General features: G+C 52.9%; 1 protein-coding gene across 1 annotated transcript; it reads left to right on the forward strand.

The window, feature by feature from the left end:
- The first annotated feature begins 7,030 nt into the window (after positions 1–7,030).
- Positions 7,031–21,596, forward strand: LOC128274212 (uncharacterized). Its single transcript, XM_053012323.1, has 4 exons — positions 7,031–7,064; positions 10,630–10,703; positions 17,428–17,984; positions 18,056–21,596. Exons 1-4 carry the CDS (start codon positions 7,031–7,033, stop codon positions 21,594–21,596), a joined length of 4,206 nt encoding a protein of 1,401 aa, XP_052868283.1.
- The last annotated feature ends 342 nt before the right edge of the window (positions 21,597–21,938 follow it).

Raw genomic sequence — 21,938 nt, forward strand, 5'->3', positions numbered from 1 at the left:
AATGAGCGAATAAACGAGTTAGTGAGGGTTAGCCATTTTAAATACTCAAAAGTTTTAAAACAAATAATATCTTTAGATATTTTTATCGATTAAAGTAATTATTTTTATGTGAAATTCAGTTAAAGAAAGATCGAAGCAATTCGATCGCGCACTCGATTGAATATTAAGCACTAGCCGAAAACACTGCGTGTTCGTCGCAGGAATTCGGTTTCGTGGCCCACCACCACCACCAGAAATGTAAACTTACCCTCAAACCGTTGCCTCCCAAACAAATCAAAACACCTCAGTCGGTGGCCGCCTCGAAAAGAAAAAGTCGCAATGTGTTGTGAATTTTTATGGCGGTGGGAACGATGCGTTAAATCGTCACCTGCGTACGGCGGGCGGTGTACATCAATATGCTGCGTAAAACGATTCCATGTTTTGGGGTGTTTTTTTGGTGCGACTAATTGAAAATAGAAATCAAACAGAAACATTTGCCCGCAGCAAGAGAAGGGAACGATAAAAGTACGCCTCAAACCACGCACCACGCGCCGGGTGCACTTTAATGTGGTCAAAAAACAACGAAATAAAACATTTCAAAATGGGATTTCAATTTTCGCTTTCTGCGATCCATAATGGACTCAACAAAAAACTCCAGTTTTTTATCCCAAAAATATCTGAGCTATAGAAAGGAAAATGCATTTTTTTTGTTGAATACGGTTCACCCTTTTCACTGGTTATCTGGCCATCTTCATTTGGCGCTACCGGTGGCCACATAGGTGGCCGTAATTGGCCGCTGAGAAGAGGCCTTAATAGGGTAGCTTATGCGATGATCTCCGGCATCAGCAGGTTGGCTGATGGGCAATTTTGAATAGAGGATTTCCCTTTCGCAGAATAAACAAACATCATCGAAGATCGACGAGCATGATTGGCCCAGGTAGAATCGATATTTCGCGCTGCTGAGCTGCTATCACGCCCGTCTGGCCACACTTTAAACCGATCGAAGGCGATTGAGGGGATTTAAAGAGCCCGACAACGACTGGAAATTAAACCAATCGAAAAGCAACATCTCGTTATCGCGCCGAAGGTGCAGTTGCTCCGAAGATGGGCTCGGAATCAATTGGATAGCTTTCCATTTCGCTGGTCCACGGCGGACGCTTGCTGGACCGACCGACGGCTTAGAAAAGACCCACCCGAGACCGCCGAGCTCACCGTCGAGCCGCTGTCCTCTCACTTTCCCTACAATATTTTGTGCCTAGGCCTAGGGCCTGGGCTTGTTAGGGTGTTGTTACGAATTTTTACGTTACGCCGGCTGGATGCGAATTGCAAAACTGGCGACTTTCGCGATCGCGGACGGTGGGCTGGAAATTTGCAAATTTACCGCCCAATGGGCTCCCCGGGAGGTAGGGAAGCAGGCGCGAGGCGCGAAAGTGGTGCACAAGTGCTCTCGTGCCCACGAAAGAGCCGGGCCGAGAAAACGAGTGCCCGCTGGCCGACGAGATGCTGGTCAAGATTTTCGATTTTCACCCGCCAAAAGAAAATCGCCACTCGCGGCCCACTCGTTCTGCGGTTAATTAGCGTACATAGTTGTTACATGATGATGATGCGCCCACGTTGGCGTTGCCGTTGATGCTGCTGCGCCGATACGCTGTTGCGCACCGTTTTCCAGCCGATGCTGCACGCGATGTTTTCCGCCCGGTTTCGGATCGCTGCGTGCCAGGCTCTGCCCACGCAGGCCTGAAGAATTCGTGGTTTCGTACTTCGCGCCACTTTGGTCCGTCGGCAGAACGCGACGCGAGCTGATCGTGTGATTGCTTCTGATCGTCCGGCTTCCCTGTTCGCTGTAGGATCCTCTCGGGAAAGTGCAACCCTGGCTGGCTCCATGTGCGGAGGAGAAGGAAAACTTGAAATGTTTAAAACATTTTAGAGGTGCTTCGCGTGCCGCGTCGTATAATCGGTCGGGTTGGCTTTGGTTCGTTTTTGTTGTAGCATTATGAGCTTCAACGGTTGATTCGAAGTGGCACATAAGAAATTACTTTTCATGCTTTCGAAACGGAAGACATCCTTTTTTGGTCCATGCTTTTCCGCCCCGTTTGGGCTGAATTGTACTGACGTAGTGCATTCAGGTCCAAGGTCCATGTCGATGAAGCTGGTGCAGCCTAACAGGTTCTGGCGCTCCAGGGGGGACCAAAAATTAAATCCTAATTTCCCTATTACCAATTTACCACGGGCGCTGCGTTTTCGAGCCCGAATTTTCTGATTGATGATCGCTCATAAATTCATCGCCACAGCCTCGCTACGATCGGACCGGTTCACGGTCAGCCCGGTAACGGAAATCTCACGGACGTCTTATCGTAAAAAGCCTTCCCGTTTCGGGCTTCGAATTGAAGGCAAGCTGGCTGCACTACTTGCTTTCGACCCAGCCGGTTTGGTGGCTCCGTCAGCCGTCTCCACACAATTTATCGCCAGCTATCGAAATCGAAACCTGCTTCATCCCGGTTGGTTGGCCGATTTTCTCCGGAACGCCGGCCGTTGCGCTGGAAGGCGCCCGTGTTTTACGCGACGAGATTGCGACACATGGCCGTGGCCGTGGCCGGAACCGCGGTAAACGGTCGCAGCCCGCCAACACGAGAACCGTCACGCGTAACGCCGCCGACGGCGAGCTACGTTACGGCGTGTGCGTACGCAAATGAAAGCGAAACGCGATCGGTCGCCAACAACGACCCAACAGGATTGCCGCTTTTTTTTCTCTCTCTCTCGAAACGACAATCTGTTCGCCCGAAACACGGCATCTATCGCCGCGTTTGTCACCGTGATGCGTAACGTTATGCGACGACGACGACGACGACGACCATTTCGTCATAAATTTCGCTTTTCTTTCTCCAATTTCGAACGAGGCACGCGCAGCCGATCGACGGACTGGCTGCTTTGCATTCCGGTCCACGCAACGCCCGCGCTCGCGTTTGATTTATTCTGCACCAGCCGTGCCAGCCGGCCATACCGGGTTTCCGGCGCCGGGAGATGGATTGCGTTTTGTGTTATGCTTGTTTGATTAGCCGGTGCACTGGTGGACGGTCACGCAAAACGGACGCGGCATGCCCTCACGAAGGGGGCCCGAGACAGGACTTTCGAAGGCTTTCTCCCGGGTGGGCCGCTCCAAGGTGGGTGGTTCTTTCTCGAAGGTGCCGGCGATGTTTCGAAAGAATTACTCATCTCTTTCAGACCCGTGTCGACTCGTGGTGCGGCAGTCGATTTAAATTGAATGACACCCTCATGGATCGGCAGAAAATCACTCCACGGGCGCGATGCAATCATCAAATCATCGCAACGCCATTCGCAATGCATCTCGGTTTCAGCGCGCGCGAGCGCTCGCATTACATAAAAACACATAGTCCGAAAGGAAACAATCGATAATAACACCATGCAACCATAACCAATCGATATTGGGCTTCGATACGCGCCCCACGGGTTTTTCACGATGCTCGCCATGTGTTGTTCGCTCCTATTGCTGAGATTAAAAATTGCCGACCATTGGGTCACTCGAACAACAACCGATCGGCGGCGGTGGCTGATTCGGTGCGATCGGCGCACGTCGGTGGCCCCGTTACCCCGGTTTGGATCTTCGGCGCTCGACTCGCGGCCGGTCACTCCGGGAGGCGGCCGGAGATTTTGCAAACCGAGAAACCGACGTAAACAAGCCAGCCAGCCAGCCAGCACTTTTCCAGCATTCCAGGCCGATCGTGAAACGAGATCTCCTCCGCGCAATCGCGCGGACTCTTCGTGTGTGCGTGTGTTCACTTTCTTCACGAAACGGGCTCCTCGAGCCGTGGGCTCCGCGCTGAAAGATTCACGCCAAACAAACGCCTGGCCCATGCCCCGCTAACTTTCGCGCATTTCTGCCGTTTCGATGGCCATTCGGTGCAAAATCTGGTTTCTACAAGGCGTCAAATTGAATTGTTCACCCATCAGTTGCCTCAGAGGCCGTGATTCGGCGTTCGGGCTGGTGCAACGAATGGACATTAAACCGATTCCCCTAATAACTCCGGTTAAACGTTTTACGGAAAGGCACGCAAATTTGGGAGACAATATGTAAGGCGCTGCGGTGGCAGTTGCGAAAGCAGGCCCTCGAATAGTTCGATCCCAGAACCAGGCAAAGTGGCGCCATTGGAAAAATTTCTCTCGCGAAGGGTTTCGATGGATTTCGAATCCCAACGAACCTTCGGATCGTTCAATTTTCCTTCTCGGGCTTTTCGGAAGATTCCCGTCCCGGGCCGGCGCTCTGTTTAGGAGGAGTTTCTTCACTTTCTCCTTCCCGGAGGTCTTATCGGTGCCGCCCAGTTGACCACCTAATGATCCACTGTCGGGGTAAGTAAACGGACACAAGTCACGATCACTCCGGTCGGCCCGTTAAAAGAAATCCTGCCCAGCGATGCTGCTGCTGGTGCTGGCACATAATTATCTCCTATTATTCGATCAACACGTAGATCGCCACCAGCGCACCACAGCCCGTTTAGAAGAATCACATTATTAGAGCAATGGCTCCCGGAGTGGTCGGCGCTAATTATGTTGTTTTAGAAACGTACGCAACGCAGGAAGCGATTAGCGCCTCCTCAATCGACGCCACCATTTCGCTTACAAACGGGCTCCAAGTGGTTGGCCCAAACAACCATCGGTGGCCCTCCCGGGTGCGGCCCATGTTATATCATAAACACACACTTTCCAATGTCATCCCTGCCGGTCCTTAATCGATTTCGCACGTTCGCTGTCGCTGACCACGTGGAGTCCAATAAAAAGTAAAAGTTTCCACCGGCCGCCGCAGCCGAAGAACTTTCCTTTACAGAAGCCGTCATCGGGTTGAAAATTGCAGCTCGTGGAACCGATCATGTCGGTGGCAGGAAATGGCGCCGCTATAAAATCCACACCCCGTTAAAAAGGGGCGAACCGTTTTCGGGAGCCTTAAAAGCCTCAGAGGGTGTGCTTTATCCAGCCCGAATGATCCACTCCCATGATCGTTCAACTGTTCCCGGCCCAATCGTTCTCTACAATGCTTGGGCAATTTTGTTTACGCCGGGACCACCGAATGGGACTTACGTTTACGATGAGCCACCTTGGGTTAATGGACTCCTCGGATGCAAAAACGAAAAATCAGAAGTATCCGCTACTTTGGATGCTGACGTATGATCGGGCAAGCGATCGAAGACGCAAACGCAATCGAAAGCATCCACCCAACCACATCGGCGCCGATCGGACGGAAAAGCTTCGCCCGGCCCGGCAAACTTGAACTTCGGAGCTCCCGAGGGCCGGGAACAGGTGCCCAGAGCCCGGAGCGCGCAGGCCGAACCTGTCGTCGACCGTTTTCAAGTTCAATCGACTCGATAGTCGCCCGAGATCGCAAGGGACATCGATCTCTGGCGGAGGTGCGAGGCACGTGGCCGGCCGGGCCGGGCCGGGCCTGCGCGCGCACCGGGGTGAAAATAAGCCAATGGGCCATAAAACCGCTTTCGGTGCCCTCCGGACCCGTTCGCTTCCCGCTTTCGTTCGCAACCCGTTTCCAGAGGAGGCCGGTTCGCGTTTTTTTCTCGTCTCACCGCACCGCACCGAGCAGGAGCAAGAGGGAAAACTAGCGGCCGAAGCTATGGAGCACTCGGGGCGGGCCACCCAGCCGGCAGCACACCAGGATTTTCAAGCTGTTTTTAATATTAAATTAACAACCGACTGTATGGCTTACTGTAGGAAAACTTTCGCATTAAAACAGCAAAGGAATGCAAAACAATTGGTGAATTGAAACCAATAATTGTAAACATAAAAATGTGCTCCGCCGGGCGGACCGATCGATCGCGAAACCGAGGTGTGCATCCAGCCAGTGTGCGATGCTGCCTTTACGGGGTGGTTCGCGATGCTTAAATCGAAACAAACAAACGATCGCGCACCGTTCGGGGTGGTAGGGTCCACCACGATCGGGTGCGCGAAGAAAGGGGTGCGAAGAGCATAAAAAACCCGACGACGGCGAACCGATCGACGAAGAGAAACCCCAAACGAAAGAAAGCCCGATCAAGACAAGTGCCCCGAAGTGCGAAGGAGAGAGAGAGCTTCGAATCGAGGCTCCGTCGACCGAACGGAAAGGGATAGCAAAACGCACAACACACGCCTGATAGAGAGCGAGAGAGAGAAGGCACGAAAGAGAGGAAAGAAAAAAAAACGGGCTCCTCGGGCGGACTCGGGCCAAAGAAAGGGGTGCGTAGTGGAACAAAATGGTTTAACATAGTTTTATAGCAATCCCCAGGTTCATACCGTCGTCGACAGCGCGCGCAGACAGCACCGTACCGCAGAGACAGCATAGCCAAGTGCACTTTTGGTGATCCCCGTGAGTGTGAAGATCGCTGTGCTAACCCGTGGGTCCGTGAGGAATATCGCACCCGAGGCCCGCGGCCGCTCGGGACTGTCGATCGTTGGCAGACAGGAGATGCACCAGATCTCCTGGTGACCACAGTGTACTGCAGTGACACAGTCAGTCAGATTTGGTCGAGTCGTGGCAAATCGACTGCGAAGATCAGTGCGATCGTTTTGAAGAGGAGTGTTCCGAGTGTGATCCGACAGCAGTTAATCCGTGTTTGTCCGTGGTAAACTGTGTGTGAAAGTGTACGCCTAGCGTAAACCAGGCGCCGAAACTAAGTGCCTTCCCAAGCGCAGAAATTATATGTTATTAATTTGAATCAGACACGCCGACACCGGCCGACCAGCGATCGATACGCAGGGGGTGAAATCGAAGCAAAGTGCAAGGGAAAGCGCCCGCCACGAAGGGTGTGCTGCTAGTTACGGGATTCGATATTTGCTGTTGTTGTTGTTGTTGCAATTCCACACACCCACCAAGAGAAAGTCCAGTTAAGTCCTGCCTGTTGGTGCTGGAGCGCTGACGCCGAAGAAGCCGGAGGCCGAGGGAGCAGAAATAGATCTCGCACAGGAGCAGCCTCTGCGTACGGATACCAGCGGGCCGCGGCGCCATCTACGATTTGGGCACCGCCTCGGGCGCGTCCATGAGCGCGGCCGAAAGATGGGGCTCGGCAGCAATCTGAATTTAATCATCCGTAAGTAGAATAGGCCAGAGTGCGAGCAGCCCTTCCAGCGGGGTTGGATTATTCTAATTTATAGCGCAACCACGGTTGCGCCGGTGGGTCAACCTGTTTTCATCCTGGGCCCTTCGCTCCAACACCTCCCGGGATCGGGTTTGACGAGTTTTCCCAGGGACCGTCATGCCCAGACCGGGCGACCGTTGCATTCTGTGGAACTCTCGCGTCCGGACGGAAGCGTCAACGCACATTCCGTTACAGATCGAACGCCTTGGTTCGTGTCTGCCGCTAACCGCGCCTGGGAGTTGGAGAACAATTAAGAACGACTGTTTTAGCGCTAATTTATTAGGTTGGGGCCCTCGGGGATGGCATGTGGCACGCAAGTAAATGTTCACACGCTGCTCTACATTTTATTCTTCTCGCCCAACACGTGGTGCAGTGCGCCGTTACCTTGCTTTGTAGGACAGCCTGTAGGGCCGCGCGTTGTACGCGTTTCCATGGCTCTAGAGTGCTGAAGAATTGGAACCTGGCGTGTCCCTTTCGAGCTATTCACACTCGGCACTTTATCACCACCAAACCTTGCGCGCGAGTAAATTAAGGCAGTTCCCATGAGCACATGGTCCGAACAATTCCAAATCTCCACGTCTCCCCGCCCGGTTCCACCCTGTTTTGGGACCGCCCGGGAGTCCGGACTAACAATCAACGTGGCTGGAAGCGTCGTTTGATCGGCTTGAGATTTGCCTCGAGCGCGTTTGCAAATAAGGGGCGCGCCCGAAGCTGAAGTTCTCGGCCCGAAAGTCCAAAAATCCCGTTAAGCGTCGTCACGATCGAGCTAATTGCTTGTTAGTGTACAGCGCTTTAGCCCTCTCTCCGTTCTCCGTTCCGCCACGGGACGGGAAGGGACGGACCAACTGCCGGACAACGCGATAACTGTATTTCGAGTCACTTTATCACTTAATTGAAGATCATAACAATGCGCCAGAACCCTCAGGCAGACCCTCGGTTGCTGCCTTAGGGTACCCTGCGGTGAGCCCTGGCCTTGACCAAGTGACTTTGGGTCTCGTTGTTGTGACCGAGTGCTGCTACTGCTTTCCGCTCGTCACCGAAGCCGGTTTGGCCGGGACCGAAGCTCTTTCACCACTGACCTAATGCGGCGGAACGCGCGCAGAACCGGATCTCGCCGCGCGTGATGAGGTCTGCGTATAAATAAGCGTTTAATCGAGATGTAAGAGTGGCGCGCAAGTCGCACGGTAATATTACGCACGACCATGGGGAAGTGAGACAAGAATGAGAAAAATGTCGAATGTATGAAGTGTCGATCACTCGTCTGGCTCGTTACGCTCTCGGAGGTACCGTTCGTCCCATGGATTGCCGCGGCCGGTGGCCTATTATTGGGCGCCGACTCACTCGCCCCAAAGTCATTAGTACTACGGGGCAGGAATGCTATTCCATTTCGTTAAGATTCTTCGATCAGCGCGACGTGTTTTGGCACCGCGGCCGAGCGTCGTCGCGAAGAACGAACCTCCGAATATTTATGGCGTCCGGTCCGGCCAGCGATTCACCACTCCACGGCTTCAAAGCCCACGTCCCAATCAACGCCACGCCACCTCCGTCGTAACTTGCGCCTTTCATCGGCCATCTCGCGGTAGGTCACGACGGAGAAGAACTCCAGCATTGCGGGAGGCATTGTATTTCTGGCTCGCTCACTCTCTTTCGCGGGTTCTGTTGATCAGTCCGTTGGGACCAGTTCTCTGGCCCTGTAGTCTGGATCATTAATGTCTTAATCACGGACCGCCGTTCTGCTGCCTGCTGACGCAGGGTTGGACTAGCTATAAAAACCGTTCTTAATTGGTCCCTGTGCTGGCTGGGCTCTGCCGCGTGTCACACAATCGGATCGTAGCCACGGCACGGTTCCCCAGGTCCGATCAACCCGAAATCGATCGGCGCTTCGGTGATAGCTTAATCGCGCGCTTGGCTCGCGAAATGACGATTACATTTCTCAAGTCCAAACGCCACAACGGGGGGGCTCCAGGTAAGCGCCAAATCCGATACGAACGACTCGTGATCCCGACCATTACGGGGGCTACAAAACGGACACGTTTTGGGTGCAAATTTATTGGCTACCATTACGGCGGCGCGCCATTTGTCGCGCACCGTTTTCTCTCCTGTGGTCAGGATTAGACCGCGGGAATGGCCGCGGGATGGCCCGCTATTTTTACCACTCACGTCCACGAGGGGCACATTTACGCACCGGAGAATGAATGATGCTAATGCACGGTAATATGTATTAATGTATGCTGCGCGGTGCTTGATACGCCCAAACACCAAGGCATCATTTGTCTCCGAACGCTAGTTAGATGTCTAATTTGGGCTCTTTTTAAATATATAGATATTTAATGCCATTAATTTTTAATTAATTCTTGTGTGCGGAGAATCGATTGAAAACAAATTTTGTGCCCGATATGGTAATTTCGACAGAATATTCTAGGCGTTGATTAAAACAGGCGACATTTTGATCGCTGAAGGTGGACGCATACAAGATTGAGAAAATTAGTTTACTCAACGATGTCCCACCCATTATGTGAAGCCAGGCTAACGGGATCAAACCGAGTGAACGATCGACGAATCGGAGTCGTACACATAATGGCCACGGGTGTAGTAATACGATTTAAACGAAAATTTAAACTCCTATTGTCAATGTTGTGCTTGCTCGAAAGTAGACTAACTATCAATCACATTGTGTAACTTGTAACGATGAAGCAATTCGAAGCTCACCGATATCGGCGATAATCGGGCTGCCGTAAAATGTATCCAAATCCAAACTTCAAGCCGCAGCTGATTGAACAGCCTGCCTACCGAAGCTAACGGAGACGAACCGTTTAGGCCGCGCGTTGGCCACACGTCGGCGTAGCCAATTAACCGACTGACTGACTAACCGATTGGGCTCCGCACCAGGGGGGAAAGGCCCCAAGGGGAGAGCAGCGAAATAAGATGTCTGCCCGCCGGTAGATGGTAGCGCCCGATATGGGGCCCTTGTCCCAAGTTCGCTGCGTGGGAGATGTGGGAGAAATAAAAGCATCGACTCATCATCAACACCCCGTTCGTGAGTCCACAGTCTCCAGTTCCTGTGCTGGGGTTTCTCACATAAACCGTGATCTTTAATACCTTTCACTAATTTTGCACCGATTTGACACCGATTTCGGTCGGTGCCGATACCTGCCGCGATTACTGGAGGCAACTGGGTGCCCCGCAAGACCGACCATGGATGGATTTTGATGAACTTCCGCCGTTCTGTCGGTTTCCAACGCTCCACATGGCATGGGAGGAAGTTTCGCTTGGCACAGAGAAATTGGATGTCGAAACCAATCATACTCCACGCCTAGAGACATGCTCGTCTTGTGTTAATTAGTCCTCTTCGAAAAGCAGCACACGGCCAACAAGCTTCCGCTGGGAAAACCTCTCTAAAATATACCCGCACCCACCTGACTCTGCGCGGTGTGACGCTCCGAGGGCGTAGCTCGTTTCTAATCATACCGTCTGCTAGCCTTATTTTGACTGATTTAATTTTCCACCTCTTTTGCAGGAATATGGCTGACTGTAATTACCTTCCACCGCGGTCACAGTGAGAATGCCGAACCGAGGGCACTAGAATTATCAGTAAGTAGAAGCTTCTAATCTTTCTCCTGCGCTCTAGCTCTAGGAGTGTAAAACGAGTTACGGTAATTGGTCCAAGTCGATTAGTTTGTTTTCCCATTCTTTGCCACGCCCGAAGTCCGAAATTGTGTTTAATTGTCGAACCTGCTCTAGTCGTCTCCGATCCTCGGTTAGTTGACATGACTGAACTAATGTAACTGTAGAACGAGAAAAAAAACCCATCGCATCCTCATCATTGCTTAAGTAGCTTAACTACACCTTAACTGTACCTTCAACCACCTTCCAATGCCATTCTGGTCCGTTATGTCGGAATGCGGAAACTGTTACGGCTTTATTATGACCGCCCGAAGTCCCGCGAAGGTGCGATACGCTCTTGTCCAATCGGCGGGACAAATAATCGCATCCTGCCACCGAAGAACCATCAAGTTGCGTAATTAATTCTTTTGCACCACTCCAGCTCCGGCCGGAAACCGTAGCCGTTGCTAAACAGCTTCTGATCACGCGAGCCTCCCGCCAAAGGGGTCCCGGCTTCGGTCGCATTAAAATCTCCTGCTATCTTTTGGTGTCATCTTGCCATTTGCATATTTTTCCCATAGGGCAAACGGCGAAGTAAGCCAACGATGTCGTCATCGGCCGATTGTAGCTTATTTCATGGTTCCGCCGCTTTAATAACTTATGCTTTTTGGCGCACGCCAAGGAGTGCGCCAAAACTGGAAGCATCAAAGCGTTTTTGCTTGCAAAGATCATTCTTCGTGGCCATAGTTTGATGGCAGATTATTTATATTAACAACCAGAAGATGGTGACCCACTGAGCAATCGAAGCTCGCCGGCTCGCCATCCTCTTCCGCTCCGCAGCGCTTGTAACGGATTTTCGCGCGGAAACCATACCACACGCCACCGTCCGTCACTGGGACTAATTGAGAGATCGCCATCGATTAAAACGTGGAAATTATCGATCAACCGCGCGGAAGGAACTGATCACTGGCACATTCACAAATGTGCTCCATAGCTTCCGGCCAGGAACGTAAATTAAAGTTCCGCCAGCCGCTTCACGTGCGCACTTTTGGGAAGGCAAAGCCGTCGAAAAGCGGTGTTTCGGACGTGCCAAATTGAGGTCACAACGGTCACCCGGCATCGGTGAGCGGTGATGATGGAAAGGAATATTTCACTGTCCTGGGTTGTGCCGTAAAATGAGGCCGGGTTGCGTTGACTGATCCATTTTTGGCACACCGTTGGAGGTTGGAGATTATGCTTCCGCCGGGCACAAGGGAGGGTTCCCACAATTCTACCCGGAGGGCATAAGCACCATAAACCTATTTGCGGGTCCGGGGTCCTCGATGTGTACTTTCTCTAGGCAATATGCGATCCGGGATCCAAGTTCCTCCGGGTAACGCCGGGTTGTATGATACGATCGCACGTGAAAAGTGCCAGGAGCGAAGGCTTTGTGTGATTTAATTAAACGCCAATAGCCAGAGCCCCTGCCGGCTATGTTTCACTTTGGCCCGAAGGTCTGCCTTCGGTTCCGAGATTGCGGTGCTTCCAGCGAACTAATGCCGCCAACGGTGAATTTGATTAATTGTGAAGTCGCACGGTGTCCTACAAACTTGGAGTGATCTTCATATAACACCCCAAACATTGCTGCCTCTCGTCGGTGATCACACTAACTTCCTGGACAAACAACCAGCAGCAGCAGCACCGGCCACGGCAGGGCTTCCGGTATTTTACATAAATCTCGACGGCGCTTTTTTGTTCAACATTCTGTCACCTATCCACACACATCTGGGCGTGTTACCATTTGATTGCCACTTTCATGGTACAGCAGTAATTACCCCGATGTTCACTTTCTCTCACAACATGCCGACGGCCGAAAACAGCCAACCGAAGCGCAAAGCTCACTATCATTTCGACAATCGTAATGCTTATGCAAAGAACCACTCATTACCGTAAATGGCTGGCGTGCGCGGGTCGGCACGGGTGCGTGAGTTCGAGGCTCATTTTGACGGCGGGGCGGGCCATGCATGAGGAAGTAATGTTGTTGGTAGGTAGCATAATTACAGTCCCCCAAAAAAGGTGCCGAGTGCTTTTCGTTTATTTGGCTGCAGTACTTTGTTTCCACACTTGGCGAAGCGAAAATAGATTCGCTACGCTCGCTCTGTTGGCGCTGTTTCGTAACGGCTCCGATTAATTTAATGTAAATCCCACACTGATTCGGAGATGAAGGTGGTATTTTCGATAAGATAATGAAGCACAATTTGGCTGGTTGCAGTAATTTGGCAACTCGTAGTCCATCAACCAAAGAATACGCATTTCGCTGCTCAACGCAAACCTAATGCCCTGTTTGCCGGTCAATCATTAACTTAGCGAGTTGTAAACTTGGGCCGTATTTAATTCATTATTCGAAAACAGCTTTGTTCAGCTTTCATGTTTAGTGTGTTGTTCTATCACACATTCGGGTGCATTTCCGAAGGACGCAATGAAAAGCACTGACCAGAGGGCGGTAGAGAAACCCGCGATCGGCTCCTTGGGCTCACGTAACACGTGGCGCCGTACGGCGTACAATAGGCTAGTTGCAAATTTTCTCGCTCACTACACCACGAGTGATACGTTGGATTTGCGCAGAAACCAGTAACGAGCCATAAAACAATACTTTCTAGTGTTGCGCTCATCTCGGGAAAGCTCCATCCAATGGGCAGCATGCCGCCCGGTGGCGAGGCAAAGTGAAACACCCATCGCCGCCACCGTTTGGAGGCTGTTTCACATCACATTATGCTGCGGCGAGGTGCAGCAGGAGTTGTTACCGCTGTTTATGCTGCGCCCCATTGCCGATGTTCAACATTGAATTAACCTCCCGGACCGAGGTTTTATTTTAGTGCATATAAATAAGACACACGCCGTGGCGCTCGGTGGCCATCGGACTCGGTTCTCTAACGGCTGCCCCGGACTGGTGGGCTGGGCGGGAACGGGGCTCGACAATTGTACGCATCGGCACCCCGCCGGGATGGGAAACTTTTCCTACCACGGGGTGTTCTTTCCATCACTTTTGCTATCGTTGCTTCCGCGAAAAGGGGGGCCACCATGGGAGTTCTAAGCTCATAACGCGATCGCCGCGACGGCGCTGCGCCTTGCAGGTGGCCCTCGGGTCGGTACGGCGCCGATGTGAAAGCAGCGAAGCATTAAAGATGGGAATTAATTATCCGACAAACTGTGCCACCGGCATGTGGACTGCAAGTGGAACCCAGAAAGAGGTTGCATAAATATGTTATTAGCATGCGAACTTTGGTTTGCTTTTTCTCAAGCCGACTTGCGGCACGGCGAATGTTTCTCCACCCTCAGTTCCAGGTATTGGCAATAGCGTCTTTTTTCATAAGTGTTCCCCTCGACATTTGTCAACCCTTGAGGGGTTGGTTCTTGAAGCAACGTGGAATTAGTGTTGCTCGTGGCACAATGGGAGTCTAGCAAAGACAATGTGGCACCATTTCAACGAGAGGCAACGTTACAGGGCATGAATTAGACAAAAACTTGGATCTGGTTCGTTTCGAAATGGAACGTCAGCATAGCAGAGAATAACGATAAAAATGTCGGATGAAAACGGTACACTTGGGAACGATTCGAAAATCCTGACTTTTCAATAGGGATCGATCAAAAGGTTCACCGCAAAGGAAACGCTGCGTAAACAGATAAATTAATAACAGATAAACTGAACACCGAACAAGCTAACGGACCACAACGAGCAAAACCACTGTGGGGTTTGTAAAAGGCGACATAAAAACCGAATTCTTACGTTCTTCCCTTCTGCAAATCAATCTCTTTCGGGCGGCGAAGCGATAACGATCAACAAAAATCCGGTACGCTTCGCGCGAGAACGGAAGCATTGGACTCAGAATGTTGTAACACAAACCGCGGACAAGACTGTCCACATAAAACAATCACGGGCTAGGGCTTAGAATTTTCCGCAATCAAGCTATTCAAAGAGTATCAAATGATCTCAAAGCAGAGAAATAAATCAATCCGTTGAGATGAAGTTCTATATCGGGGTTCTCACATCTCGAGCGATCACCAAATCGTCTTTTTGTAATAAATTTCTCCCAGACACCGATGTTTACACGATAAAATAGAAGAATCTGGACTTCCTGGCAGCAGAAGTAAGAAAAAACGAGGCTAATACCAGGTTGCCGATCTTCTTTGATCTTAGTTCGCCACATTTTGATCCTTCTTTTCAGAGTCAAAAGGTAGTAAGAATGTAGCAGGATGGTACTAAAATGAAGCACAATCTTACATAAGTGGCATTTGTATCACGAAATGACCCATTTCCGTCTGTGAGAATGAAAATGGATTTCCCGCAGATCGTATGCTATCGTTTCAATGCTTACCTTCAGTCCACTCTTAAGCTATTATCTTCGCCAAAAAATTGTAATCACACAGCTTATCGTTGCTCGTAAAGCGAATTAAGATTTCCTTACGATGGATCACGAGTTGGAGATAATGGTTTTAGGGCCACGCCCCTGCGCGCCAGGGGACTAATTGGGAAGGTTTGCTATCTGTAAAGAATTATTCGCCAAGAAAACGTGGCGGCTCCTCCGAAAGGTAGCATGCGAACCCCGACACCAAAGCACACAATGGTATTTTCTCAAACTTTTTATGACCTATCCCGTGCCCCGTTATAAGTGGACGGCCACTCTGCCGTCAGGTTATTCTAATTTTGTCTTCTTCCTATCTCCGTTGGCTCGGGATTCTTACAGCTTTTCAAATCTTAATGTGCTTGGGAAACAGCCACAATGCAGTCACGATTGTCACCCTCCACCGGGGTTTATAGTTTTCTTGTACCGTCGTGTTTTGCTTTCTATTCGACGTGGCGCCCCGATCTACACACACGCCAAAGGGTCTACTAATTGCAAGAATAAAACACTCCCAAGTAAAGGATTGGTTGTTAAACAAACCTAATGGCAATAACAACACGGTGCGCGCGTAATGGCTGCGCAAGCATGGCGCCACGCGGGTAGAGGTGAAAATTATGGTTTTATGATGCCGGGCTGTTGGCCAGGTTTGGCCAAGGCTTACAACCAAACGCTCAACGAGCGTCCAGCCGAAACGTGGGCTGAGAGATTGCAGTGGCGAGCCGGTGGTTCGGAAAATCCTCCCTGAACCTTTCAAGTGCTCCGACGGCTGGTGTAATAACGCAGTAATGATTGCTTGATAACACAGAAGCTACCCATTTAATGTGCTTCGGAGGTTGAAATATGATGTTGTTAATTTATTCTATCCCTTCTGGCGTTGCGCAACCGTTAGTGATTCTCGGTAATAGAGCTCTGGGTTCTGGCTGGAAACGACATCGCAGGGCGTTAGAATCACTCGACAAAGTTACATCGTAAAGCACCCGCCCGCTGTTTAGAAAGCAGCAACGGAACGGAGAAAAGCACAGCACGCCATAAGCCGTCTGGAGAGGCGCGCAACCGAATCATGCTCAATCGTCGGGAAAACGCAGTCTCCAAGCCGCTTCGATTCCCATTACACAGTTTGATTGGCACAGGTGGTCGGCGCAACGGTCGGATCAAATGGCGGGAGGGAAAAGTAATAACAGAAACAAAGCTCACAACAAAATGCGTTTTCTTGATTTCTCCCGTGGCTCGAGTGCCGGGAGAGAAATGTACGCCTTTTCCGACATTCCGACGGCGCCGAAGTGCTTTGCTTCACTAGCGGCGCTGTTGACATGCTGGCTGGTGGCTGGCTGGCTGGTAGCCAGCCTGTACCTCTCTGTACGCATCTTCAATTAACATTGGCAATATCTCCTACGCTATGCTGTAAGTGGTTCGTGCGTGAAAACGCGGAGCATAAATATTCCACCGGCGAATGATGGCGTGTAGGTGTAGTTGCATTGCGCGTTGGTTCCGCTTTGGATGTGAGGCTGAGAAAATGGCAATCGCGCATCTCTTGGGACGATAAGCATATTTCACACTGAGTGAGTTTCCTTTTCTGTTGGCTTCGCGCCCCGTAATCTCCGCCCTGAATCTTTGCGCGCCATCGCCATAGAGATTTCTTCGTCACTTTAAAGGCCATTTATTAAATGGCGATTGTTGGGCCACATTTTCAATTTCTGTGGGACTTCAGACGTTCTCTTCTAACCGTCTGACCTTACCCAGGCAATTTGAAGTCACGTACTCGATGGCTCCGGCGGAAATCAACTTGCCGGACTGTGTTTTTCACGCCCCGGAACTGATGGTTCCGCGGTAAGGCGCGAGATCCACCCCGAATTTAACACCCTCTCGGAACGATCATTATCAATTAGTTGGACGGTAATTTGTTGGAAATTATTTTCTGCTCAGTTTCTCCCTGGCGGTCCCAGCGTACCGTGGCCAATCTCTCTCTGCTCGGCATTAAGCGATTTGCGTTCCGCGCGCGGCCGAGCGGTGCAATCACGCTACGTGCGAACGGTTGGCGGCGCTTCGAAACGGATCTTACGAAGCGTTACGGATTGGCCGAAGCATCTGCCCGCGAGGTTCTGGTGATGGAAAGTTGTTTGCGTCTCACGCTGCACTACTTCTACGCCGACCACTGGGCCCCGCCACCAGACGCGTTCACTTTTCTTCTCTCACTTTCATCGTTTGGAATCGATTAATGGCGCACTTCGCGGTAGCTAATGGCACCGAGCCACCGTGGCGAGATTGGTTTTGAAAGATGGTTGCTCGTGACATTTCGGCTAATGCACGTCTCTGCTCTCCGGCTTCGCTAGGTACCGTGGCGACCGATACCGTATCATGTGCCCCAGGCACAGTCACAGCCCCACCAGCAGCACCAGCAGCACCAGCAGCACCAGCAGCACCAGCAGCTGATCAGCGTGGCCAGCTTCGACACGACGAGCAAGGACGAATTGGTTCACATCGCGCAGCACAATGCGCACATCCTGAAGCAATTCAACCAACCCATCGCCCAGTATTCGCAGCAGAACGGCATGAAGGTGCAGATCACCACCCATCAGCAGGCCCCCGGGGCACATCTTCTTCAGCAGCAACAGCAGCAACACTACCATCACCACAGCAACTTGGCGCAGGGTGCGGGCCCATCCTACGGGCACACTCCTGCTGCACCGAAGTACATGACCACGCAGCTGCTGCAGACGATCTACTCGCCGTCGTCCAACAAACCGTTGCCACCGTCGAAACCGTTCGTTAAGTCTGACCAAATCACCACACTCAACATGGTTCACAGTTCGACGCCGAAGATAACGGCCGCCATTTCCTCGCACGGTGCGGTCGGTGTTAAATCGGCCAAATTCAACGGGCAGTTCAGGTGAGTTCGGCAGCGAAAGGGCGGCCGACTGAGGTCACTAACAATCTATCCTCTCCCGTCGACTCCCGTAGGGACAGCGCACCGCTAATCGTCCAGAAGTCCACGTTGAAGCCACACCCGGTGATCAACAAGCTGCAGTCGCATATGGCAATCGCCGGCTTCCGACCCAAGCAACCCATAGCGACTAGTTCGAACCGGCTAGAGCAGTTTATCAATCCGAACCTCCTGTACGGTACGTACATCCAGTTCGGCCAATCGCCCGCAGTCCTCAGCCAGCCGTCGAAGACAAAGTTCCTCGGGCAGCTCAACTCCGGTGTGCCGAGTTTCGATACGCAAACGCTGAAGAGCTTCTTCAACGCGCCCGCCTACACTCCGAGTGTGGCCCAGTTCAAGAAGCTGAACTACATCCAGCAGCAGCAGCAGCAGCAACAGCAGCAACCGTTGGGGCCGGTCGGGAAGTTTTCATTCCCGCACTTCAACCAGATCCCGGCCGATCTTGGTGAGTTCCCGAAGAAGTACGTTACGCCCTCTTCGGCCGAAAAGGAACTGACGAAGGGAGCCGGGGGTATCGACTCGACGCCTCTGTTTCCTCACCTGCCACCGAGCGTGCTGACGCCATTCTTCCAGCAAGTCCAGCAGCAGCAGCAGCAAAGTTCGTCCTACATTTCGGGCAACAAGTACAACAACTTTAATCTGAAAACTCAACACCCAGCACCGCCGGTAGCACCGCAAACTGGATCGTCTTCCAAGCACAGTTTCTCCCAGCAGTCGCAGCTGTTCCAGCAGACGCACCAAACGGATCAAGAGGCGCTGGCAGAGTTCGGTAGCGGGTCACCCTTCGGAGGGGCAGCATTCGGCAGCTACAGTACCCAGCAGCCGCTGCCGATCGAGCACAAACCGTTCGAGATAGTGAAGTTCAAGGAAGCGCCCGGCAAGCAGCTGCCGACCAAGTACAACGAAATCCATGACGAGTACAGCAAGAACTTGGTCCCGCCGCCACCGAGCACGCAGCAGGCGTTCCTGCCGACGGTGCTGAACCATCTCGCCGAATCCTCGCCGAGCAAGGATCCGATCGAGATCCTCAGCAAGTACAACATCCACAATCCCCACTCGCCGCTCCAGGACGCCAATCGGTTCAGCTACGAGTTTCCGCGCCCGACTTCCGGGTCACCGGTCTCGAGTACCGCCACTTCAACCACCACTACGACGCAGTTCCCCACGGCCACGACACTCCCGCGGCAGCAATACTATCCGCAGCAGCAGCAGCACCACTACAACTCACCCCAGCATTCGTTCCACAACGGGGAGCATCACTTCCAGCAGCAGCACCAGTCGCCGGTTCTGGTGACCCCGTTCAATGAGCTGGGCGACGGTTCTTGGTTCAACCGCGAGAAGTATCTGACGACCGAAAAACCGAACGTGTTCAAGCACCTGTTCCGGCCGGTCGAGAACGAGTACAAGCACCACAAGCTGATGCACCCGTCCTACACGGGACTTCCGCCGAACCGGCGCCCATCATCGACGGCCTCCACGACGACGACTCCGGCCAGCGTGAGCGCCACCACCAGCTCACCGTGGGACCAGTCGACGGAGGAACCGGTCATCACGCACAGTTTCTTCACGATCGAGGACGCGATCGCCGATCCCACCTTGATTCCGCCCAAGTCGAAGAACAAGTACAAGTACACGACCGACGCGGAGGAGGAGAACCGCCAGGAGGATCTGCAGCTCGAGATCGTTACGATCGGACCGTATTTCGGGGCGGAGGAGTCACCCATCCTGCCGATGGTAACGACCGTGGCACCGAGCCGGGGCAGCCAGGGAGCAAAGGGAACAGGCTCGGCGAACCGAAGGAGACGGCCTAAACCACCGCACCACAGCAGTACCACGACGACGGAGTACTCCACCGAGCCGGAGTCAACGGAAACGACGACCAATGCCGTCACCACACTCGACGCTCGTAATCGTAATCGAATCCGCTTCCGACCGAAACCGGTCACCACGGTTCCGCCAGCAGAGGCGGAAGCTGCGCTAACGACGACCCAACCGACTCCACCACCACTGGCCACGTTTGCATCGAACGAGGAGTTTGACGGCACGGTCATCAAAAAGTTCCGCAAGAAGCCACACTTTACGCGCAATCGGTTCACGGTGCTGAACCAGCGAGAGGAGGACAAAGCTTCGCTACTGGGCGGAACGGAACCGTCCGTCGGAACGCTGCCACCGGCCACGACGACCATCTCGTCGAGTTCGAGCACAAGCGTGACGAGCACGTTCGTAGCGCCGAGTGACTCCGGGCTGCCGGTTCCGGCCGTCGGCGGAGGTCTCCGTTCTCGGTACCGTCCCGCACCGCAATCCAAGGCCAAAGACTCGCAGGAAGAAACGGTGGGCGAGGCGGGTGCGAAGGTCAACACACGGCAACAGATTCGACTTCCGGCGTCCTCCTCGACGGTGGCTTCGACAACCGATGCCGGCGCCGTGGCGGCCGTGTTCAACTCGGACGAATCGATGCTCAACTTCTCCGAGGCGCAGAACAAATCTAGTGCGCCCGGACGAGGCGGAGAACTGAATCGGCCTCGGTTCAGTATCAAGGAGTACCGGAACAAGTTGAACCGTACGGCAACTGCCACTCCAACGCCGACCGCCGGCAGCGAGCCGGAGACGACTACGGCGACTAAGCTGCGCTTCCCGACACGCAACCGGTTCCTGTTGAACGCACGGCTCAACAAAACACTCGAAACGAACGAGATCGCCCCCACCGGCGTGGGTGCCACGACGGAACGGACCGGCAACGAAACCACGACCCGCAGCTCCTTCCGGCCGCACGGAACCCGCACATACAATAGGTTCACGGTGAAGAAGCCTGCCGTCACCGAAACGTCGTCGGTACCGAGCGCCAACCGCAGCCAACCGGCCGGTGTCGGAACGCTTGCGAACCGCGGTCGCACCAAATCGGACCTCGGAACCAATCGGACTACGGCCCTGTCGTCGTCTGGGTCAACCTTCAACACGACGGCTTCGCTGATCAACCGGCGTCCGCCGAAGATTACGCTACGGCAACGCATTCAAAACTTCAACCGCAAGAAGGAATCCGACCAGCCACCGAGTGGGGCGGGCGTGGCAGACGATGCCACCCAGAAGCGGGATGAACCGGTGGTTCCGGCAAGCGATCAGGACAATTTGCTATCGTCATCGGCCGAGCAGACGCGACCGATCGATGATCTGGGCACGCTCGGGGACAGTGGTTCGCCGCATCGATTCGGTGGGCAAGAGGAGAGTTCCACGCGGGGCAACAGTGTGCCCAGCACCACCGAGGGCTACCGGCACCACGAGACGGCAATCATGAAGATATCTCCCAAAGACCCGAACACCGCCGTCACCAGCACCGACGATTACGATCTGAACAGTGCCTCGTCGGACTACTCGAAGCGGGTGGTCGAACTGACGCTGTCGGGCACCGGCCACAAGGACCGGGGCAGCTTCAAGTCCGTCAACAAGGGCCTGCTGTCGCGTAAGGTACCCGGCTACTTTACGCTCGCCACCGAGGATCCGATCCTGCCGATCGAAGCGTTCTTTCCGCAGGTCAAGAAACCGAGCGGTGGTTTTGCGTGATCACGTACCGATCCATCTGGGCCGCCATCGTGAAGTGGTTGAATGTTCTTATCGACTCCCCGATGGGAGGGTCCGTTGGAATTAGTGTAAGAAGCAGCCCGCGGATCAGTCGACTGTAAGATCGCCGATGTGTATATGTGTGTGTACGTGTGCGAGACAGGGGCGTCCTTAAGGTCCGTAGTATTTAGATGCAAGTATTTAGTGCGTTTCTCTAGAAGCAGTCCGCAGAGCTACTGGATGCTACCGATACCCGGCATATCTACTCGCATCATTAGAGAGCATTCCACGCATTCCCTTCCGACCAACCGACTCTAGTGTACTGGATGAAAGCTGCCTGTGGGA

The sequence above is a fragment of the Anopheles cruzii genome, chromosome 3, assembly GCF_943734635.1.
Source record: "Anopheles cruzii chromosome 3, idAnoCruzAS_RS32_06, whole genome shotgun sequence".
Lineage (NCBI taxonomy): Eukaryota > Metazoa > Arthropoda > Insecta > Diptera > Culicidae > Anopheles > Anopheles cruzii.